The sequence below is a fragment of the Coregonus lavaretus genome (assembly GCF_964263955.1).
Source record: "Coregonus lavaretus genome assembly, chromosome: 3".
Taxonomy (NCBI): Eukaryota; Metazoa; Chordata; class Actinopteri; order Salmoniformes; family Salmonidae; genus Coregonus; species Coregonus lavaretus.
In genome coordinates this window covers 67943428-67969184 of record NC_139990.1, presented here as the reverse complement: position 1 = coordinate 67969184, position 25757 = coordinate 67943428, and the positions used below count along the sequence as shown (strand labels likewise).

The window sequence follows — 25757 nt, the reverse complement described above, 5'->3', positions numbered from 1 at the left end:
GTAATGTAGGCCACACAATGTAATGGAAGGTGTAATGTAGAAGTTATAGGCTACGCCTGGACATTGGATACAATTGCATTGGTGACCTGTTTCAAATGACCAGTGAACCACTGTGACCTCAATGGTCAAGTATTGTAAATTATCTGAAAAGAGTGCATTATACATCTAATTTAAAAAGTGTTCCGGATCTGTCATGAAAACAACTCTGGTGACTCCCAGGTCATCCTGACAGTACCTGGACAACACAAGCTAACACTGGGGTTTCTGGTTATGAACAGAGGGAATAGGGGAGAGGTGATAGGTAAGAGAAGAGACAGGAGACGGGAAAGAGGAGAGAGGAGAGAGAGAGAGAGAGAATGTGTGAGTGTATGCAATCGTGTGTGTGTATGTGTGTGTGAGAGTTCCCGAGCAACAGTTTGTTTAGTCCAAGAAAAACACAGGCTTTATTTACTGTCCGCTTGCTGCCTTTGAGGGTGTCGATGATAAGTCATTGGCCTCCTGTGTGTGTGTGTGCGTTTGTGTGTCAGTGTGTATGCTAGCCAAGTGTGCAGCCTTATCGCTTATCCCACCCCATCCACTCCCTCTTCTTCCTGTAGCAGCTTAGGCCTGTCTCAAATTATCAACTTCATGTTTGTGTTTTCCATTAAGGAAAGATTAAAACTGCATTCATTGTGGGGAACAAGGAGACATTTTCCTCATGGTCTGCTGGCTAGTTGAGCTTGGTTGGAAACCATCTGCAAAGGCATGTTAAATTAGCCTAAACCTTGCACTGCCACATACAGACCATGAAAGACAATTGCCTCATTTAGCATACAGAATACATAATTAACGAGATACGACCCCTAACTACCAGTCATGACCACGTAACAACAGTTTGCAGTGTTGAAATGACTCAACTAGAATTGCATGCCCTAATGAACACTAGTGGATCCAAAATCAAAGTCTTACCCTGGCGTCATGGCCGATTAGCTCCTTGCACTCGTCGCAGGTGTTGGCGAACAGGCTGTCGTAACAGGGGATGCAGTAGGGGTTGTCCCCCTCTCCCCCGTCCGCCTGGATGTACTTGCGTCCGTACAGGGACTCCTTGCAGTTGTCGCAGTCGAACCGATCGCTCAATTTGACTTGTTCCATCCCTGCAACAGAAAAACAGTGTTGGCATGAACATGAGCCTTTAATGAACCCTTAGGGCAAGGGAAGGCGAGAGGCAGGGAGAGAGAGACATGAGGGGTGGAGAGAGGAAGATGAGATGTACTCTGGCAAGGAAAGACATCAGTAGCAAAAAATTATTTGGCATAGTGAACTTAACGTTGCCACCTGTAGTGTTTTTGTTTGTTAAATGTGTCATTTGCATTTCTCTGGCTGTTTGTCATTCTTTTCACTTTCTACTGTTCACCTTTAACTGAACTGAAGTTGAACTAAAACTTAACACTCAAGGGAGCAAGAGAGGCAGGGAGAGTGGAAGAGGAGAAAGAGAGGGAACAGGAGATGGAGAGAGACATGGCTTTCATGAGAGGTGGTTCAAAACGGCTATTCACTTTTATTGCTGTGTGATGAAAGCTAGATGCACACACAGACAGGCAGACAGACAGACAGACAGACAGACAGACATACATACACAGAGAGAGAGAGCTGGAGTTGCACAGAACTGTCACTTAGGGCTTTGCTTGCACTCCTCCGTAACACTATCAACCCCTCCAAATCTACCGTCTCTGAGATGAAAGGAATGAAGCGGTAAATGCTAATATTTCTGAGGTAAATATTTATGTTGGGAAGAGATGGGGATCTGTGTGGACCACCAACCGAGACAGCGGTGAAGAATGATTCAGAGAAGCAGAGAACAGGGAGATATGTGGCACAGAGTAACCACCCTCATATGTCAAACTCATGACAGTCGACTCTTGTGAAAACACAAATCCAGCATAGGCCTACATACACTATATATACAAAAGTATGTGGACACCCCTTCAAATTAGTGGATACGGCAATTTCAGCCACACCCATTGCTAACAGGTGTATACAATCGAACACACAGCCATGCAATCTCCATAGACAAACATTGGCAGTATAATGGCCTTACTGGGCCTCCTGAGTGGCACAGCGGTCTAAGGCACTGCATCGCACTACAGACCCGGGTTCGGTCCCAGGCTGTCTCACAACCGGCAGTGACCGGGAGTCCCATAGTGCGGCGCACAATTGGCCCAGCGTTGTCCAGGCTGACTTCGGTCGTCAGTTGAACGGTGTTTCCTCCGACACATTGGTGCGGCTGGCTTCCAGGTTAAGCAGGCGGGTGTTAAGAAGCGCGGTTTGGCGGGTCATGTTTCGGAGGACGCATGACTCGACCTTCGCCTCTCCCGAGCCAGAAAAAGGGGGTAAAAAACAAAACAAAAATACGAACGGCTTTACTGAAGAGCTCAGTGACTTTCAACCGTCATAGGATGCCACCTTTCCAACAAGTCAGTTCGTCAAATTTCTGCCCTGCTAGAGCTGCCCCGGTCAACTGTAAGTGCTGTTATTGTGAAGTGGAAACAACTAAGAGCAACAAAGGCTCAACTGCGAAGTGGTAGGCCACACAAGCTCACAGAACGGGACCACCGAGTGCTGAAGCGCATAGCGCGTAAAAGTAATCTACCCTCGGTTGCAACATTCACTACCGAGTTCCAAACTGCCTCTGGAAGCAACGTCAGCACAAGAACTGTTCGTTTGGAGCTTCATGAAATGGGTTTCCATGGCCAAGCAGCCGCACACAAGCCTAAGATCACCATGCGCAATGCCAAGCGTCGGCTGGAGTGGTGTAAATCTTGCCACCATTGGACTTCTGGGTTTGGCGGATGCCAGGAGAACACTACCTACCCCATGCATAGTGCCAACTGTAAAGTTTGGTGGAAAATGAATAATTGTCTGGGGCTATTTTTCATGGTTCTGGCTAGGCCCCTTAGTTCCAGTGAAGGGAAATCTTAACGCTACAGCATACAATTACATTCTAGACGATTCTGTGCTTCCAACTTTGTGGCAACCGTTTGGGGAAGGCCCTTTCCTGTTTCAGCATGACAATGCCTCCGTGCACAAAGCGAGGTCCATACAGAAATGGTTTGTCGAGATCGGTGTGGAAGAACTTGACTGGCCTACACAGACCCCTGACCTCAACCCCATCGAACACCTTTGGGATGAATTGGAACGCCGACTGCGAGCCAGGCCTAATCGCCCAACATCAGTGCCCGACCTCACTAATGTTCTTGTGGCTGAATGTAAGCAAGTCCCCGCAGCAATGTTCCAACATCTAGTGGAAAGCCTTCCCAGAAGAGTGGAGGCTGTAATAGCAGGAAAGGGTGGACCAACTCCATATTAATGCCCATGATATTGGAATGAGATGTTCGACGAGCAGGTGTCCACATACTTTTGCATGTAGTGTATATCCACTAACATATACTGTAATGTTATATTTATACATACAGTTATTACAGGAACAGCAGTTTGATGGCATACTACATCTTAGCTGAAGGACACAAAGTGCACAATAATATTGTTTGTGCATTATGGCAATGGTATCAGGTTGCCAAAACATTACAGCATCGCTGAAGGAAAGCCCTGTGATAAGTGATACAGCTCTCTGGCAAAGCAAGTAGCCGGGTATCCATCTACAACCACCAAGAAATAATAATGTCTGATAAAATAATGAATTAAGACTTTGGAGGTCTAGTGTGGCCTGTGTTAATACGCACACACACACACACGAATAGTGCAATCACCACAACACATGATACTGGAACAAAGACAACACCAGACCTAAAACTATCATGTTTCAGCTCTCGGTGAGGGGCAATTCCACAAAAACACATTTACTGCACTGTTCAAGTAAATGTGTTTTTGTAAAATGTTCAGTAGAAATTATTAAAAGTAGTCCTTGTAAGGTTGTAAGGTTTGTTTAGCTTTGCAATCATTGGTTTTTGTTTGACATACATTTTAAATAACAAAATCTGAGTGTCAGTGTCACTTTGTTCATGTGGAATTGCCCTGAGACAAAGGCTTTAAATGAATCGGGTGATGGAGTCAAGATAAAAATATCCTCACCTGCTCCTAATGTTCATAAATAACACACTGATGTGTTTTCTCTGAAATGACACCCCTTTACCCATTTTGGAGAGGCACTTTCAACCCCCTCTCCTCCCCCTTCAATAAGCAGAGCCAGAAACTAGGGAGCGTTACTGTTAGGGAGTCCTGCTGCCTCTGGTTCACATCACTAGCCTACCACATCTCTAAAACTAATGAGGCAACTGATACCTATCCCCCGAGGACCTGAGAGACTCAACCATTATTCACTTCAGTCATTAAACTGGGGGCTCGCGTCACTGACAACCACCTTGGTTAAGCCGAACATGGTTGATTGGATGGAATTTGAGCTTGCAACCCCACGGTTCAATACCTATGACTTTCTTTAGCGTGCCAAAGTAAATGTTAGCTAGCTTCATGCCAATGACTTGTCTATACATATGACACAAGGCTAAGATGTAGGCTGCACCATCAAACCAAAACATATCTGCCGAACCAGGTATGTGCTAGCCTTGCTTTCCAAACAGGCGAACGAGACCAGGCATGTGCATACTCATGCGGTACTGAAAGCAAAGGTTAGCCTGTATTTTGACATCATCCTTCATCTAAAATAAATGGAGGATCTGTTTATTGCCCTTTCCCAGTTCATTTGTATCAGTAGCTTGCAAACAAGTTGTTCAGAGTATGGCCAGAAAGCACTTACGTTTGATGTAAGCACTAGTTCTGTGAAGGCTGGACCAATATTGCATCGGAGACGTCTAAACAAGCTTTCGGTACCTGGAATGGATCATCCAGGGCATACTGGAGCCCACTTATTTCCCCCTTGCACGGCCCATCCAGGGCATACTGGAGCCCACTTATTTCCCCCTTGCATGGCCCATCCAGGCAGCTTTGGCTCAACATCCAAACTACAAGTGTATTTATGGCCCCCGGGGAGACGAGGGCTTGAGCAACAACAACCCGCCTGCCAGCAATCAGTTAAGATTAGGTAGCAGCCAGTGGCTCGAAAGGGCTCCAAACTACGGATGGGAACTTTACACTCGTCGATATTCCAAAGCCCGATACATAAATACACATTATGGTAGGACAGAACGGGTTGTTTTGACTTTACGTCTTGTAGTATTGAAATGCAAGAGTAACAATCCGTGAGGGGCGAGTGGACAGCGCTGACGGTTAAATGAACTCCGGATGCCACAGGACCCGGGCTCTCACAGCGAGAGAGCATGACGTCAGTGTACGACCCTGGGGCTCCACAAGTGATTGAACCCAGAAACCAGGAATACAAAGCAAGACAACCCCCCCTTTCAATCACCACCACCCGCCTAAAAAAATTGTGAGGTGGCTGCTGTTTGCTCAGAATGGGGAATGGGGGGGGGGGGGGAGAGAATGGAAGATTGTAGGGGGTGGAAGTGGTACTCAGTGAACTACGATCTAGACTATTTCTCACAGTGCTTTGCTCCCAGTGCATCCCGGATTCCCGGAAGAAGTCCATATTCTCCGTGCTTGGGGCGCAGTGACTAAGAGAAAACACTTTCTGCTCATAACATTCCCAAACACCAGAGTAGTGAGTGACAGTCCCCTGAGAGAGACTTCTAGGAAAGCACTACCTCCCCCACCAAGGACGACCAACAATTCTGTTTAGGATATCATATCTTACAGTAGGGAAGGTTACTTATACTCCAGTAGTAATACACTCTGGTGTACTACATACATTCCCTTTGTGGATTTGCAACTGCTTGAAAGACATTTAGCTCAATGGAAACATATCCAGATGCTGTAAATGCTATATACTGTAGGTAAAATGGAGTGGCTTCTCACAAGTGCCTTTTTCTCTGACTTTCTTAACTCTTTCAAGGCTATTGTTTGGAGTTGAAGTCTCTCATTCTCAGCCAGAACATCCGGTGAGATAGCTAGAGACTGTCAAGGTCGGTCTAGTCTAGTCATCACAAACCCCCCGATTGACGAGTTGGTGGGCTTATTGGAGACCCAACAGAGACAGATACAGGTCTATGCGTAGAGATAGAACCCTAGCGATGAAATGCGATTCTCTCTATGCATAGAGATAAAACAATAGAGGCTGATTGCTTTCTCTCTATGGGTCCATGCTAGTTGTTTACTCATTGCTGCCACCTCAGTCAGCACTATATGCCGTTTGATCAGGCTCAGACTCAGGATGTGTGATATGAGATGAGTTAGTTAGGGCTCCCTCACACCAACCCCAGTCCTCGGTCCGGTTCCACTGACGGCCCGCTAATCCCCTGCCCAAACTCTGCTCACGCTTCGGTTCACTCCAAACGAGCCGGCCGTCGCACTCCGCGCTGGGAACAGTCTCTAGCACTCTTCCCCTGTCCCAACGCCCAATGAGAGTATCCACTTTACGCTTGTAAAACGTCTGTTTGGCTACGGTCAGAGTCGCCAGACAAAGCAGTAGACAGTATGCTACATCAACAGATGAGAGAGAGACGGTCCCCGGCTGTCAAGATTTCCACAAAGTATGCTACACAAGTAAATTATGACATAACCGTTTAAGGTTTCACAACTACAGATACTGGCATACCATTGATGAGAGGCAAGTTGTTGTGAAGGAAAATGTTATGAAGAGCATGAGCAGAGAAAGTTATTCTAAAAGGATTTCCAAGTGTGGGTGGATATAAGGGTGATATTTATGAGAAAACCAAATAAACCAAGCAACCTCCTGTAGCTCAGTTGGTAGATCATGGGTTGTGGGTTCGTTTCCCACGGGGGGCCAGTATGAAAAATGTATGCACTCACTAATTGTAAGTCGCTCTGGATAAGAGCGTCTGCTAAATGACTAAAATGTCAATTGGATCACAAAAAAATTAAAGTCCATTATAGGACTATCTATAGCCAGAGTGCACACTACAAACATTTGTGTGTCTTAAGGGCTGAAAAATGTGATGTTATAGCTACTGTACTTCTGTGTTCATGTGTTGAGGATTAGTCTGTTGGAGTGGATCAGAGTGTTGGTGAGTAAGCGTTTGGCTGCTGGAGCTGAGCCGATGTAAACATGGCAAGGAGAGCCCTTGACGTACTTGACATCGACGTCGCCCTGTGTACTTTACCCAACAGGTGTTCTGTGTTGAGCTCAAGCTCTTGCTTGTCTGTGTGTACTCTATGATTAAGCACATACATATGCACACATACAAACACACACGCACAGGCACACACCCACGAGACAGTCCTCACACACGGACGCCAACCACAATCAATGCTGCTGTATCTTTGAGTCTCCTTTCCAAAGTGTGGAAAGGAGATTGAAACAAGGTCAACGCTAAGGCAACAAAACCTTGTTATTATTACCTCCTACGACTGTTTTAACTTCGACGGTTTCAAAACGCCTCTTCTATTTTACTGACTGGGAATGCTTTTAGATTTTTTTCAAGGACGTATATGAAGAAAAGGACATGAATGGCCTTAAATGGACATCTTAAAGTGTGAGAAAAGAAAGGATAGACTACCAGAATTTGGGGAGTGGTTGGGTGTTAGACATGAGCTAACCAATGGCCTCCTTAGGGACATTACTTCTCTAACCACTCAGCGCTCTGCAGTAGGTCAGACAAGTCTGGTGCGCAAAGAGTACTCCGATACAGTCTATGGCCACTCCTCAGGAAGGTGGCATGATAAGCTAGTCCCTTTGAGTCTATGGGGGTGTCTGCTTTGAGATGTCCAATAGTTCTCCTACATCACAACATCTCAAAAGACATGGAGAAGTAGAGGGGAAACAAAGATGGCTTCCTATTGCAGCCCAAAGGAATATAGTTTACACACATTGAACTAACCATTGGTGTATATCAAAACATCAATGCATATACACTACATGACCAAAGGTATGTGGACACCTGCTCGAACATCTCTTTCCAAAATCATGGGCATTAATATGGAGTTGGTCCCCCCTTTGCTGCTATAACAGCCTTCACTCTTCTGGGAAGGCTTTCCCCTAGATGTTGGAACATTGCTGCAGGGAATTGCTTACATTCAGCCACAAGCGCATTAGTTAGGTCGGGCACTGAAGTTGAGTGATTAGGCCTGGCTCGCAGTCGGCGTTCAATTCATCTCAAACGTGTTCGATGGGGTTGAGGTCAGGGCTCTGTGCAGGCCAGACAAGTTCTTCCACACCGATCGACAATCAATTTCTGTATGGACCTCACTTTGTGCATGGGGGCATTGTCATGCTGAAACAGGACTGTTCCCCAAACTGTTGCCACAAAGTTGGAAGCACAGAATCGTCTAGAATGTCATTGTATTCTGTAGCGTAAAAATGTCCCTTCACTGGAACTAAGGGGCCTAGCCAGAACCATGAAAAACAGCCCCAGACCATTATTCCTCCTCCACCAAACTTCACAGTTGGCACTATGCATTCGGGCAGATAGCGCTCTCCTGGTATCCGCCAAACACAGATTTGTCCGTCTGACTGCCAGATGGTGAAGCGCGATTCATCACTCCAGAGAACACGTTTCCACTGCTCCAGAGTCCAATGGCGGCAAGCTTTACACCACTCCAGCCAATGCTTGGCATTGCGCATGGTGATCTTAGGCTTGTGTGTGGCTACTCGGCCATGGAAACCCATTTCATTAAGCTCTCGAAGAACAGTTATTGTGCTGACGTTGCTTCCAGAGGCTTCCAGTTGACTGGGGCAGCTCTAGCAGGGCAAAATTTGACGAACTGACTTGTTAGAAAGGTGGCATCCTATGACGGTGCCATGTTGAAAGTCACTGAGCTCTTCAGTACGGGCCATTCTACTGCCACTGTTTGTATATGGAGATTGCATGGCTGTCTGCTCGATTTTATACACCTTTCAGCAATGGGTGTGGCTGAAATAGCCGAATCCACTAATTTGAAGGGGTGTCTGCATAATTTTGGTAATGTAGTGTATCAGTTAATATTATTCTGTTAACCTGCTTTTGGAATTAAATATGACAATTGCTGCATTAGCTAAACTGGCTAGAATTGGGAATATAAGAGGGACTGAGACAAAGGCAAAGACAGAGTGAGGAGAAATTAATTAGAAATCAAATGGAATAGATAGAAAGAGCAAAGAAGAGGGTGACATTTCTTGGCATTGGATCTGAAACCTATGACACGTCATAAATCAGAGCAGAGGAAAAGTGAAACGTTGGGTTTGGATGAACACATACCACCACATTGTGCTACTCAGTTCTGCTGTCTGGATGTCTTCCAGACAGAGTAAAGCTCCTTGGCTGGCTTTGAGACGGGTAGAAAAGACAGCGCTGGACACTTGAGTATATCATTTTTAGGCATTTAAGGCCCGGTTGAGCATATCGAAAATAAAGCACAATGTTAAAAATACTCTTGAGAAAAGTTAATTTGTGTTACAGTCCAATGGCAATGTCATTTCAAAACTTCGCCAAACGGGGAACCTCTCCCGGTCTTTTTTACTCAACGCATCATGCCGTGTTTGCTAGATAAGACTTTCCATTTGGTCAATGGCATGAATTACACAACAATATTTTAATGGTCCAGAACATGTTTGTGTTAGACTGTCATAAGGATTACAAGCCCTTTACTCTTAAACAGGAATGCAAGGCAAGGTCAGTGTACTTTGGGATTTAAACATTCTTGATGATTCTCAAGGACTATACTCTCCACAGAGAAAACCATGAGGCCAAGATGACTGGACATTTGCCTGGCCACTTCCCTTAACGTCAGGACATCAGCGGGCTGTCAGGTTCAACTGCCTTTTTAGGGTTTGGGGGACACAATGATCTAGCTACTGCAAGTCATTGAAGTCTTGTGCTAGATAACTACAGTGCCTTCAGAAAGTACTCACACACCTTGACTTTTCCCACATTTTGTTGTGTTACAGATTTAAAAATGGATAACGTTTAGATTTTTTCTGTCACTGGCCTACACACAATACCCCATAATGTCAAAGTGGAATTATGTTTTTCACAATTTTTACAAATTAATAAAAAATGAAAAGCTGGAATGTCTTGAGTCAATAAGTATTCAACCCCTTTGTTATGGCAAGCCTAAATAAGTTCAGGGGTAAAAATGAGCGTAACAAGTCACATTATAAGATGCATGGACTCACTCTGTGTGCAATAATAGTGTTTAACGTGATTTTTGAATGACAACCTCATCTCTGTATCCCACACATACAATTATCTGTAAGGTCCCGCAGTCGAGCAGTGAATTTCAAACACACATTCAACCACAAAAACCAGGGAGGTTTTCCAATGCCTCGCAAAGATTGGTAGATGGTTAAAATAAAAAAAGCAGACAATGAATAGCCCTTTGAGCATGGTGACATTATTAATTACACTTTGGATGGTGTATCAATATGCCCAGTCACAAAGTTAAAGGCGTCCTTCCTAACTCAGTTGCTGGAGAGGAAGGAAACAGCTCAGGTATTTCACCATGAGGCCAATGGTGTTTTTAAAACAGTTACAGATGAATGGCTGTGACAGGAGAAAACTGAGGATGGATCAACAATATTGTAGTTACTCCACAATACTAACCTAATTGACAGTGAAAAGATGAAAGCCTGTACAGAATAATAAGATATTCCAAAACATGCATCCTGTTTGCAACTAGGCACTAAAGTAATGATGCAAAAAATGTGTTATGGGTATTCTTGTAACCGTTAAGGACTGGGGAGTTTTTCAGGATAAAAAAGAAACGGAATGGAGCTAAGCACAGGCAAAATCTTAGAGGAAAACCTGGTTCAGTCTGCTTTCCACCAGACACTGGGAGATTAATTCAGCTTGGAGATGAATGCACGATTAAATTAAAACACAAGGCCAAATCTACACTGGAGTTGCTTACCAAGACAGTGAATGTTCTTGAGTGGCCAAGTTACAGTTTTGACTTAAATTTACTTGGAAATAAAATCTATGGCAAGACCTGAAAATGGTTGTCTAGAAATGATCAACAATCAATTTGACAGAGCTTGAAGAATAAAAAAAAAATTTGGGAAAATGTTGCACAATCTAAGTGTGGAAAGCTCTTAGAGACTTGCCCAGAAAGACTCACAGTTGTAATCGCTGCCAAAGGTGCTTTTACAAAGTACTGATTCAGCGGTGTGAATACTTATGTAAATTAGATATTTCTGTATTTCATTTTCAATACATTTGCAAAAAAATTCTAAACATGTTTTCACTTGGTCATTATGGCGTATTGTGTGTAAATAGGTGAGAAAAAAAACACGATTTAATCAATTTTGAATTCAGGCTGTAACACAACAACATGCGGAATAAGTCTAGGGGTATGAATACTTTCTGAAGCCACTGTAACTCGGCCTATACAAGTCGGGTGACAAGAGAGGCTAGAGGCACAATGAAGCAACAAAGTCAAACTAGGGGATACATCTCATGTGCAACATCTGTTTTTAGTTCTGAGCTGCTCTAGTTGTGAGCTGCTCTTGCTGGCTTTCGCTGTATCAGATAAAGACATAACAGTAACTATGAGGAAGGGGTGAGGCAATGAAGTCTTAGAGGATGCAGAGGAAATTGCTCATGAAAACGAGATAACACCACACCACGCTTATATACACACAGTCACTATAACAACCCAATGAACACAGACACTCAGAACACAAAGACACTTTCTACTTCTAACTGACGAATGACGATCCACATGGGGATAATATGACACAGAACCTAGCTAGCTGCTTTCCAATAGTACCCAACATTTTTTAAAAACAAGGCACTCACTCTTCATGATTAAAATGCCTTTATTGAGGTGGCATTTCAATGGAACAATATCTTAAACCCTGATGTGTTTCGGTAGGTCAAACCTTCGTCAAACCAACATTTCCTGTTAAGCAATACATCATTTCCTTAAGTGCGGTTGGAACAGGCCAACTCCGCCCCAGCACTCCATAGCTTCCACGGGTTGGGATGCTTGCATAGCCATTGTGCAATCTGTGGCCTCCGCTGTTTACGCTTCCAGCCTCGGCGTGGAGCCACAGATTGGACACCGTTGGTAAACAAACAGAGGCTCCAGCCGAAGAGTTGCCACTTCTACGTTTTTTTCTCCCCCACTTTCAGACAAGAACAACCTGGCCCACCCACCAACATCCTCATCCATTTCATGAGGCTACAATCAGTAGGCCCTTACAGACCCATTAAAACACTACTGCTGTGGCCATCGCTATTCTCTGTGATCCCTACAATAACAGAACCGAGATGCTTTGTCGCTACCGACCTTTTTCATACTGTCATGCATACTCAAGCCATACTGTGCTGGCTCAGATATCGTCCTTTCCACATGGTTCCAGCAACTATGCTGGAAGCGTAAACAGGCCGGCCCAGTACAGCTCAGCTTAGTTTAGCTCAGTAGTGAGAAAGGGGTACACTGTTCCTATGTGGAGGGTTTGACTTGACCAAAGAGGGCTGGGCAGAGGACCAGACACAGGAGGCCTAACCTGTCATTGTCCCTGAGCATTTAACCACAACCTGGTGTGGTGGTGGGAGGACACTGAGGGCTCCAATGAGGGCGAGTGTCGTAAACATAAAGGAGGCCAAATGAGTACCTGTGGCAGGGAATCTCACCGTGGCCTTTGTAATTGGTCTCTTCTCTTAGCTTTTAATGAGCAAGCAGGTGTAGAGGAAAGATGTGATTTGTAGATTTGAAGAGAGGCAGAGGAAACCCAGGAAAAGACAAGTCTATGTGGGACACAAACCTCCGCTAGAATGTTAACAGCGTTTACTTTGCGCAGTGAGGAGGAGGATATATGCTAACTGGCCCTGAAGCGAAAAATGGGGCTTAACATTGAACAGGAGTTTCATGGTGATTTAGAGCATCTTATGAGAATGTCAGTAAACCACAGAAAAGGAGGTAACACAGCTCTCATCAGTCATTTATCTGACTTCTGTAAATGCCAAAAAGTACATTTTGTGATAAAACCATATTCTTACTTGCCAAGAGAGGACATGCTCATTGTGAGGAAAGAATGAATAGCTACTCTCAGAAGTAAAGCACAGCCCGAAATGCAATTGTCATATATCCCCCCCTCCCCAAACTGCCTCTATCCAAGCTAACCATAACGCTCCCCCAACAACAAACAATAACATAAAAATGATCCTAAATCATAGTGCTTTTTCAACCAACCATGAAGGACAGCTTTAGATTTTGGAAAATTAATCTGTATTAATTTTGTTATCACTGTGTAGATGGTCAGAAGACTACATTTTTGGCCCACATTTGTCTTCCTTTGAAGAGAAAGAAAAAACGTTGCCATACATTACAATTTCACATCTGGTTTGGATTCGGGGAAGTATGCAGTCAACTCCAGCATGCCAAAGGAGGTTTTGGACAGTCACTGCCTGGAGAATGCAGGAAGGGCTGTCTTTACTTTCTCTGCAGCACTGGTATTTGCCGGTAAATGTTAAGAGGGCAGAGGGAAAAATGGAGAGAGAGAGAGAGAAAGAGAAAGCAAGAGGTACAGTAAGTGACAAAGACAGGGAGCAAGCGAGAAAAGATATCGGCCTAGATCTGAGTGGGAAACACTAGTTGATGGAAAGATAATGGCAAGACTGTCAGCGTTGCAAGGGGAATACAGGAAGTGAAAGAATGCAGAGACAAAAGAGCTGAGAGAAAAGGCTATATAGAGATAATTTTCAACAAAAGGATAAAAAGCTATTCATAGTAATAAAATATACTTATGAAGTTATAAACAAGAGAATAGATAAATGCTAAGGCGAGAGAAAGAAATGTCTGAAAAAAAGCAGCAAGTATGTAGTTGACAGTCATTACAGCAAATGTTCTCAGTTAGGGCCCTAGTGGACATTGATGGGGGTAGGGAGTGTATTATATGGAGTGGGGGGGTGAGTGCTGTTTAGAAGCCACTGTTTGACTGTGTATGAGAAGGTGGAGTATATTATTCCTCCTTGAACAAACAAACAAACAAACATGGCCCTGATTCCCAGGAGTCCCCTTGCTCCCCCATTTCCCACTGACCAGCAGCACCGTGCATGACCGTGCACCGTGCGTGATTTATGACCAAACATGGCCATCCCATAATTCTCGTCACTGTCCTGTCCTCCCCTCTGGCTGGGCTGCCGGTCATCATTTGCCCTCTGATCCAGGGGATAGGCCAGGGCATCTCTTCCATCTCTTTGAAAACAGAACCCTACTGAACACTACAGACACTGGCAGAGTGAGGGGAGGGTTTGGCTCAATATCATCCTCTGAGGCTTCATTGGAGCAAAGTGCAAATGCAGACGTGACGAGACCATGGGAAGTCGATTGTTTGAATATGAATATCTGTTGAAGGCGGTAGTTATTTTGTGGCAAATATAATTAAACGCTTGCAACAGAACTAAAAACACGTCGCCCTAGCTTGATCCTTGAAAAAGCATTGCATTTCTCCCACCTAAAGGAGAAATTGCCCTACTAGAGCAGTATGAGCTGAATATTTAGTTACAGTAGGTCAGTACACTCTGGCTACCTTACAGAGTGATTCAGCAGCAGGTCAGCCTAGCTGGTCTCTGGAGAGGATGGTGTTTACACTAATCTGCAGAAGGGGAAACGGAGGGAGTCCTTCTATGCAATATCTTCACTGGCGTGGTGACAATTTAATCTCTGCCAGTGTTTTACATCTCGCTCCCCTCTTTTGTACCTACAGCCAGACACCACAACCTCCCCAGTCACAAGGCTGTTATGTCTGGACCCAGAAACAAAAAATCTGTCAGATATTTTTGAACTGTGGAGCCTTATTGACACTTGGATATTGGTATGGAATTTGTGATTTTCTACTTTGGAGGTCAGTGATTCAGTCATAGAAATGGATTCAGTCACACATTTTATGCTGTAGTACAGGGGTCTTCAACAGGTCGATCGCTGGTAGCTCGCAGCCCACCTATCAGTAGCTCGTCAAACAATTCTGAAAGTACATGTATTTTTCACGTGTTCCAGCGCAAACTGTCATAAACAAATCTCACAAGTATCAGACACCTCAAGCTCTAACCAATCAAATCCACATTGACATTATCCCACTCCTAGTTAGCCAGAATTGGCTTAAAAAGCCAAACGTAACACAATATCTGCCAATTAAGTTCCATCAATATTGCCCCTGTATGTCTGTGTGCTGTGCATGTTTGGCTCTCATTCACTTCGTGTAACCAGTTAGTGATAATGAGAACTGTCTTCTGGGTAGACAAAGACTATCCTCAAAACCTTCTAAATTAAAATGTTAACTGCAAAGTAGGCTTACCTGGCAGAATTATATCATGATTATTTGTATAAATCGGGTGGGATTTTGATTGACAAATTCTGTCATGATATATGCAGTGGTGTAAAGTACTTAAGTAAAAATACAGTACTACTTAAGTAGTTTTTGGGGGTATCTGTACTTTACTATTTACATTTTTGACTACATTTTCCCTGACACCCAAAAGTACTCGTTACATTCTGAATGCTTAACAGGACAGGAAATTGGTCAAATTCACACACTTATCAAGAGAACATCCCTGGTCATCTCAACTGCCTCTGATCTGGCGGACTCACTAAACACAAATGCTTTGTTTGTAAATTATGTCTGAGTATTGGTGTGTGCCCCTGGCTGTCATTTTTATTAATTTTTTTACACAACAATTGTGCCGTCTGGTTTACTTAATATAAAGAATTTGAAATTATTTATACTTTTGATACTTAAGTATATTTAAAACCAAATACTTTTAGACTTTTTCTCAAGTAGTATTTTACTGGGTGACTTTCACTTTTACTTGAGTCATTTTCTATTAAGGTATCTTTACTTTTACTCAAGTATGACAATTGGGTACTTTTTCCACCACTGGATATATGCAGCAGTAAAAACATCACTAGACCAGCACATTCCTCTCGCAAAATGCACAATTAAAGGGATATTACACAAAAAAATCTAAATGTGTTCGTTTTTATTTTTGCCCTCAAATTCTTCTGATGCGAATTAAGCATTGACATGGATTTAGAACATCCAATGTCATTGTTTTCTCTATGAATCATTGTAATTTTGAGAGTGAAAAACTGAAAAAAATCCCAAACCAGGAAAAAGAATACGGAGAAAACAGAATTCTTGAAAATACAAAATAGTGCTCGCGACATGTTCCATTATTTAAAAGTAGCTAGAAAAGGTTGGAGACCCCTGCTGTATTATGACTGGTCTCAAGGCTGAGATAGGACAACAGGAACTTGATATACAGTACAAAGGCATTCCTCAGAGCTCGGTCCGTCATGCAGAGACAGTGGTGAAAGATCTATGCTGCCTCTTATCCTTCCTTTCCAGAGCCGTGGATTTCCTTTCGACTGTAATGGACAATGCAAATTCCATCCTTCCTGGTTTCTAGGGATCTGACCTGAATGGCGCTTCACATTCTGTATTTTCTTACCAAATGGTCTTATCTGTGTAGTTCCCTTAGCCTTTGACGACACAAAGTTGGCTAGCCAAATGCTACACAGACCATTTAACATAATACAGAGTAAGCACAATGTTCATGAATACATCAGCAAGTTGATTTGACATCATCCCCTCATGCCCTACCTCCCCGCCGCCTTTTATAGGGCCATGGCTATTTCCAACCCACAGGAACCAAAAACCAAGGCTAGACCATGCGCCAATGAGCCAAAATGGCTCCTGTAAACTGGCCATTCCCAGGTGGTCGCCTGATTCTGCCGACTCAGCACAGTTAGCGAGGGCATCAGGGAGCCGTTGTAGGGTTTCACAGCCCGCACAGTCAGCAATTTGAGAACCCTTTGATGGCTACACGCAATTGCTGCTCAACACAACTGCAAGCAATTATTCCTCTCACACACACGGCCACTCGTGACTGCTATGGTGGCACCTGACCCTTGGGTTAAGACGCCAGATTCTTGGTCAATGTGGCAATGCTCTCTTTTCCCATTGCTCGCTCTCTCTATTTCAAACCTGTATAGGGACTATCTGGAGGCTTTGTGGCTTGCAGGTATAGGCATCTGAGACATGTCCTATTAGAAGTGTTGCATAACGTTGCTAGTAAGTACACTCGTAATGAGTACCAAAGCTGACCTCATCTACCCTAGATATGTTCTCTGCAACTCACAAGACTAAATTGCTGTCACCAAAAACCAACCCTCCCTCTCTCGCTCCACGACCTTGAAAATATGGGTTTATTTGAGGGGAAAAAAACATTACGTACAGTGGGGAAAAAAAGTATTTAGTCAGCCACCAATTGTGCAAGTTCTCCCACTTAAAAAGATGAGAGAGGCCTGTAATTTTCATCATAGGTACACGTCAACTATGACAGACAAATTGAGATTTTTTTTTCCAGAAAATCACATTGTAGGATTTTTAATACATTTATTTGCAAATGATGGTGGAAAATAAGTATTTGGTCACCTACAAACAAGCAAGATTTCTGGCTCTCACAGACCTGTAACAACTTCTTTAAGAGGCTCCTCTGTCCTCCACTCGTTATCTGTATTAATGGCACCTGTTTGAACTTGTTATCAGTATAAAAGACACCTGTCCACAAGCTCAAACAGTCACACTCCAAACTCCACTATGGCCAAGACCAAAGAGCTGTCAAAGGACACCAGAAACAAAATTGTAGACCTGCACCAGGCTGGGAAGACTGAATCTGCAATAGGTAAGCAGCTTGGTTTGAAGAAATCAACTGTGGGAGCAATTATTAGGAAATGGAAGACATACAAGACCACTGACAATCTCCCTTGATCTGGGGCTCCACGCAAGATCTCACCCCGTGGGGTCAAAATGATCACAAGAACGGTGAGCGAAAATCCCAGAACCACACGGGGGGACCTAGTGAATGACCTGCAGAGAGCTGGGACCAAAGTAACAAAGCCTACCATCAGTAACACACTACGCCGCCAGGAACTCAAATCCTGCAGTAAGCCAGTACATGTCCAGGCCCGTCTGAAGTTTGCTAGAGTGCATTTGGATGATCCAGAAGAGGATTGGGAGAATGTCATATGGTCAGATGAAACCAAAATAGATATTTTTGGTAAAAACTCAACTCGTCGTGTTTGGAGGACAAAGAATGCTGAGTTGCATCCAAAGAACACCATACCTACTGTGAAGCATGGGGGTGGAAACATCATGCTTTGGGGCTGTTTTTCTGCAAAGGGACCAGGACGACTGATCCGTGTAAAGGAAAGAATGAATGGGGCCATGTATCGTGAGATTTTGAGTGAAAACCTCCTTCCATCAGCAAGGGCATTGAAGATGAAACGTGGCTGGGTCTTTCAGAATGACAATGATCCCAAACACACCGCCCAGGCAACAAAGGAGTGGCTTCATAAGAAGCATTTCAAGGTCCTGGAGTGGCCTAGCCAGTCTCCAGATCTCAACCCCATAGAAAATCTTTGGAGGGAGTTGAAAGTCCGTGTTGCCCAGCGACAGCCCCAAAACATCACTGCTCTAGAGGAGATCTGCATGGAGGAATGGGCCAAAATACCAGCAACAGTGTGTGAAAACCTTGTGAAGACTTACAGAAAACGTTTGACCTGTGTCATTGCCAACAAAGGGTATATAACAAAGTATTGAGAAACTTATGTTATTGACCAAATACTTATTTTCCACCATAATTTGCAAATAAATTCATTAAAAATCCTACAATGTGATTTTCAGGATTTTTTTTTCTCATTTTGTCTGTCATAGTTGACGTGTACCTATGATGAAAATTACAGGCCTCTCTCATCTTTTTAAGTGGGAGAACTTCCACAATTGGTGGCTGACTAAATACTTTTTTCCCCCACTGTATGTCCAGAAAATGCTGAGGGAACCTGCCAAATGGGAAACGACTGGGATGAATCACCGTTAGAAGTAATTTCCAGTAATATGCAGAGGTCTTTTATTTTTTTACAGTGCAAGGTCTCCTTGGAAACATGTAAACAGTGCCCTCATTCCCTGGCACCATAAAACATTTGGCAGTGACGTCTTCCCTCGCTGCTAGTCCTCCCGGAGTTCACCGAGGGCAGCACACAGCGTTCTGGAGGTGATGCTGTGGCAATGCTAAATATGTTGACTATTTCACTCACTTCATGTACTGTATGATCAATAATGCGTGAGTACGCACATGCTCGTAGATTAACTATTTCACTTTCAGGTGATACTGTATATGACTCGTGGGCTGACTTCATTACTTTTACCCCGATAAAACCACATTATGTCGTTAGCGTAGGAGCTGGTGGCTGGATCTAAGGTGCCCAAAATAAAACGAATATACAAAACTCACGCAACTCCTGAGTGCAACCTGAGGATCAGCTCAATCCATGTCTGTACAGTAAGGGACAGTGTAACAGAAGCATATTAAATAGCAGCGTACTAAAGATCCACTGTACAAAAATAGAATAATAAGCCTAATAACTAGGTGTGATAATGGTGGTGGAGCGACAGGCAGACAGACAGACAGACATTTCTATGTCGAGAGTCCCATTCCCCCAGTTGGCCCGTCTGATACATCTCAAATTAGAATTTTCCACTCATAAAAACGTAATGACCATTTCTTTCATTCTGGTATTTGTAGGGGAGGTCAGAAGTGGGTTGCTTTCCTGCTCGATGGCGACGCCTATGACTAGTGTGGGGTCAACGACAATGCAGGGGCCAGTTGCTTTCCTGCTCGATGGCGACCCCTATGACTAGTGTGGGGTCAACGACAATGCAGGGGCCAGTTGCTCCTTCCTGTCCACCCCCCCCCCCCCCCCCCAAAACAGAGATAGCTCTGGGATATCTCACAGATCCCATCACAGACACAGTACACACACACGAGTACTGTATGTGCACACGAACACACCGACATGCACACACGGTCACAAAGAAAAATAGACACGTACTGTATAAACATGCCTGACACAGAGACAAGCAAGTACACAAAGAAACACAGACAGGCCACTGCTCCACACATACAAACATACAGTACATGCAAACGTTTGCATACACACACGTACATGTACACACCATTTCTTTACGCTGCAAAGCTAAATGGGAAGATACAGGGCTCAAAGACAAAAATACAATTGGGGGACAATGGGTGACTTGTGCAGGAAGACCAGACGCGGCGAGCAGCTGCATACACACACCAGCAGTTTGTTTAAAGCTGAGTCCCAAATGGCAACCTATTCCCTATAGTGCACTATTTCTGACAAGGGCACATACGGCTCTGGTAAAACGTAGGGCACTATATAGGGAATAGGGTGCCATTTGGGATGAAAACAAAGTCTCTTTGTGGGGACATCCCATTGAGTGTAATTACTGCTCATATTCACAATTCTGACTGTTCCACTCATAAATGAACCCGATAAGATCAAACAACTTGATATATTTAGTAAATGAGCTCTCAAAACAAAGTGGGCAGATCCTGGTCATAGTCATCAGAGCACACTGAGTGGATAACCAGTCCAGACAGAAAGCGGACCAGACTGGGATAAGAAGCACTTGGGTTTAATAGGCATAATCCTGCCAAATTACCCTCCTCACTGGTATAAGAGACCAATGAAAGCTGTGCTCATTCAAACAGTGATTTCACTGAAGCTGACAGATAACCGGGAAAAGTGACAACTTTTATACACACCGGCCATGAAAATCAGCATCAGGCCACAAGGGAATAATGACACAAAACTTACACAACCACACAGTTACTAAAACATCCTTCCAGAGTCCAGCATGAGGGAAGAAAGAGGAAAGACTGCTGGCTTGTGCCGAAACACGCCTCTCCTGACCCAATTTTACGATCCCCAGCGGACCCATCAAAAAGGACCACCTCCTTTCTCCTTCTCTCCCACCTCCTTCCCGTTCTCTCGTTTTCTTGACCTTCACATATGATACGAGAGAAGAGAATGTCACGTGTCTGTTGGAGAAGCCTGTGTTGCTCGTTTTGGCGTCGGAGGCCAAATGCATGCTGATGAATTGCCACAAAATCAGGAAGTGCATATGGGAGTGGTGTAGCCAGTGGGGGTCAGCAACCCGCGGGTAGTTTTTTTCCCTCTCCGTACCGCTGAGAGAGCGCCTCGACTCTGAAATTCAGAACGCAGGCCGTGCATGCGGCCGGAATGAGCTAACATCAAAAGGTGTCCATAAATCAAACTGCCATGCCAAGGACCCCCACCCCGTTCCCCACTGCAACCCCCCCCCTCCCCTCATCCCTCCCTCTCTCGGTCTGTCCTTCTCCAACCTGAGAACCTGGGCCACGTTCATAGTTGTGTATGAAAGATGGTAGCTCATGGGCCCAGAGATCAAACTCCTTATTCTATGTCTATAGTGTGCAATATTTGCTGGACTTTGCAATGCAGGCACATTCTCTGTGCTCATTCACTCTGGTCCCGCCCTTCTTCTGCCTCCACTGCTGAGGACAAATGAGTCAGAACTAGTAGTAGCCAGGTCAAGGGCAGGTCATTGCTTCCTTGTCATAGAAGATATTTGGGGAGTGGCAGGTTGTTATAAATTGATGCTCAGTAAACAAATTGTTATAATCATTATCAAAAATAGCAGACATTCCTTGGTTTGAATGGACAAGGAATTCCCCTTGGACTTGACTGTTGTAGTGTTCAATAGCGCTTGAAGGAGAGCCCAATCTAAGAAATCCGGTTTCGAGTTTACCAGAGGAGAGGCACAATCCGTCACGCTCTTATCTCGCTGTGTCACATGGGATCTCTTTATCATTCAGCCATGCAAAACACCATTTGTCTTCTCCGCCTAATTCACTGCAATGTGATAAAATGCAAAGTCCACCCGGCGCTTTGGTTAAATAAAGAGACAACGTAAGCAAGCACAGGTGTTTCGGTAAACACAGATAGTGGAGTTGAATTATGTTGCGTCCCAATCAGACATGTCTTACCTCTCTCAATCTATCAACCACAAACTCCCTGCTCTTTCTCAACTTCCTCTTTTACTCTGCTCCTATACATGTCTCCTCTTTAGGAGACGGTAGGTTATTGGAAACAGTATAGGAGAAACATCAAGATGTGTATTGGGTTCATAATGTGAAATTGTTAGATATTACTACACTGTCGAAGCTAGAAGCACAAGCATTTCGATACACCCGCACTAACATCTGCTAAACACGTGTATGTGACAAATAAAATTTGATTTGATGTAGAACTTAAGAACAGATTATCAGAGTAGGAAGTATTGTCGTCACGATACCAGAATTTTGACTTTGATACCAGGTTTAGTATCACGATACTCGACACCATCACAATATTTGATACCAAAACGATAACATGGCAAAAAATACGTATTAGCCAAAGTCACAGAACTGCAGTTGATCGAGGCAGATCTTTTGAGTTCAATGTCATTACAGTTAAAGAAATGTTTGAATTTTGAATGTATGTATTAAATGAATCTAACTACATAACATAATGGTATTCATTTATTTGAATGGTAAATCTCTACTGATAAACTGGGTAAATCAAGATGTAGCCTAGGCCTATTCACAATACAGGTGAATGCATATTCAATAGAAGTGTGCGCATGCATTGCGTTATTGAGCTTGTTTTGACTGATTTCATGGGGCTACAGATGAACACCAGTTTCCTTTCCATTTGGGACTTTATTATACTGATCAACAACATTTGCATAGAAGAAGCAATCTCTTCTTTTATAAAAGTGTACGCTCTCTCTTTAAGACCCATGACCTTATTCACACACACACACACACACACATTCAGTTCAAGGCTAGAGCAAAGATGATCTTGACTGGGAGAGGTGAGGCCGGGGAGACGAAGTGAATGAATAAAGTTTTTGGTGACAATCAGCTTTGGATTTCAACAATATTTTGCGTTATGGTTTCGAGGTACTAGGGTAGTGAATTGATGTTAGCTTCAGTTGTAAGCTAGCAAGGAAGGTTAGCCTACAAAGCTGGTATCTTACATTATAAAGTGTTCAAGCCTGTAATGGACATTGTTTTGTGAACAGTAATTAACAGTTTAACATTTCTACATGCCGTGTTGCATTATTCAAGTGTGTTAACTTCTGTGCAGCATAAGTGGTGACTTTCATGTTCTAGTATCGAAAAAGTACTGACTTTCGGTATACCGTGCAACAGTAGTAGGAACAGGAAAATGACTTTAGCAGTGAGACAGAAAAAGACAGAAGCCTGGCAGACAGACTGACAGAGTGTGTAGTCAGAGGTGCCAGGTTTAGTCACTGCTCTGAGAACGTCTCCATCGGTGAACTGAAAGTACATGTTTGTCACACAAGGTGTAAATTAACGAGATCTACTGCACAGCCCTGATTAGTGGGCTGCTACCTTGCACAGCATCACAGTCAACCACAGATGGTGACATAAAAGGCATCCCACGGCACTCTACAGTAAACACCATTCAATCTGGCTACACTGTAAAGGTTAAAAAGCTGGCACACACATACACAGATGCGCAGGCACACAAATACAAAACCCCAAGAATGTGCAGGTGCACACACATATACCACACACAAACACACACTTAACATGATCTCTGTGTCCAACAGAGAACAAGTATGACGTGGTCTGACCAATGATCCTTATCATCTATATGCCAATTTAAGAAGACCGAAAGCCCCCTAACATTATAGTCCCACTGGGCACAGACGTCAGTTCAATGTCTAGCTTTGATTTACATTTGGTTGAGTTGTCAACTTTCGTGAATTCAACTAAAAATGTCACCATGTCATTGGATTTAGATTAAAAGTTGGGCGAAGAAAAATATGAAATGCCCTTACGTTGATTACTTTTTGCAAATCCAATCACTTTTCCATGTTGATTCAACGTCATCACATACATTTTTTGGGTTGAAATGTGGAAACAACGTTGATTCAAGCAGTTTCCGACTAGTGTTTTCTTAGTTCTGTTTTCATCGATCACTAAATCTTATACAGTTTCCATCTACCAGCTTCTTTGAGGAAGCGGGCAAGGGGATGAGGGATGGGGCAGCTGAGGGGGGTGAAATATTTTCGGTGTGAAGTCATGGTGTTGTGTCATTGGCCCTATGCTGTACGGCTTTCCAAGCAGTCTGGCGCTCCCCCGTTCTACTCATTGATTTAATTTCCATTGCACTTGCATTGGATGTGGTTCTGTTTGATGCTAGATGCCTAGGTCTCCTACTCCCCTTAAAGCGCAACTGAATTGCTAAAGTAGAGAACAAACAGCTAATAATGTTTGCCAGACTTGCATGGATGGTTCACCAACCCTCTGAGACGAACAGGCCTGGGAACCTCAAAGAAATGTGCACAACAGCATACACATCAACATCAACAGAACCTCTATGGCATTCAAGGTCTGGGTCCCATCTGTGCTGGTAAACGTGTGTTAGATGTTCTGGTCTCTGCTCTGGAATGAGTTACACTGAAAAAATAAATAATTGTAGTTGTTTCAACTACACTGAACAAAAATATAAACGCGACATGTAAAGTGTTGGTCCCATGTTTTATGAGTAGAAATAAAAGATCCCAGAAATGTTCCATTCGCACAAAAAGCTTCTTTCTCTCAAATGTTGTGCACAAATTTGTTTACATCCCTGTTAGTGAGTATTTTATCCTTTGTCAAGATAATCCATCTACCTGTCAGGTGTGGCATATCAAGAAGCTGATTAAACAGCATGATCATTACACAGGTGCACCAAGTGCTTGGGACAATAAAAGGCCACTCTAAAATGTGCCGTTTTTTCACACAATACAATGCCACAGATGGCACCTGTATTGCTACACTTTGCACTTCAAAGTAAATATCAGCTTTGTTAAAAGTACACTAAAGTAAAACTATTGTATTTATCATAGTGATTAAGTAGTAACATTAAAACAGAGTAATATGCCTCACCAAAATTATACAACTATACAGAAAACCCTAGAATTGCTGAAATAAGAGAGACTAGTCAGATTAACTGATAATTGATACAGACATGGTGGCGTAGCAGGAAGACCGGCATGCCGTGAACCAAAAGGTTGCGAGTTCAAATCCCAGGTGAGGACAACAGCTGAGAAGTTGAGCCTCGCGCTTCAACGCTCTTAGTTGTTGCGGAAATGTACCCACTATGCTGTTTATCTTCTGCATCTATGTCATATTACTGAGTCTACCTTTAATGAACAGAAAAAACGGGAGTGGAATTTCTCCAGCCTAGTGCCTAACACAAACCATTACAAGTGAGAGGCAATAGCATTGGTATGCACTGAACACCAACTAAACAGTAGGGACTTGCAGTAATCTCAGAGTAAGCCATGCTGCGACATTCCACTGGCAGATGTTCCTACGAGCATTAATGGTGTTCTTCTTGGGCCACTCCTCTTTCCATCTCCTCTCTGCATCCCTTCATTCAAGATCCCTGGCAGATTCAAGATTCAAGATCCCTCCATTGCTCGTCCTGTCGTAAATCACCTCTGTCTTCTTCTCCTCATGAACCAGGAGCTGTTCTTTTATAGCCAAGCCAAGGACACTTTCTCCCATTTATGGCTCCTGCAAGTACAAGGCACTGTGATGGGAACAGCCCCCCTACTCTGCCTTTGACTCTTGCACATCAGTGCCAACCTGTGCCCATGCTGCTGCCAAGTAAACACTCCCCTCTGTTTATGTTGGACTTGGGCAACTTGTCATATACACTTCGATTGATGGTCTACCGAGCGACATACGCTCACACCTTTAGCAGAATGCGGCAGGTCGGTCTGGCCTGTCTCAGCCTGCCTCCTCTGAGGAGAGAATTCGACTGTCTATTCAACTAGAGGGATGGGAAGAGAAAAAGGGAGGGAGGGGGAGAGAGAGAGATAGAGAGAGGAGAGACAGAGA

At 43.7% G+C, this 25757-nt stretch overlaps 1 protein-coding gene across 1 annotated transcript in view; it reads right to left on the bottom strand.

Annotated features, from left to right (window-relative positions):
• Positions 1-25757, bottom strand: part of LOC311113754 (four and a half LIM domains protein 3-like) — a 42795-nt gene that overhangs the window by 5736 nt on the left and 11302 nt on the right. Inside the window, exon 2 of the mRNA XM_084157058.1 lies at positions 949-1133. Within this exon, the coding sequence (XP_084013184.1) occupies positions 949-1133 (185 nt within the window). The remainder of the gene's footprint in view (positions 1-948; positions 1134-25757) is intronic.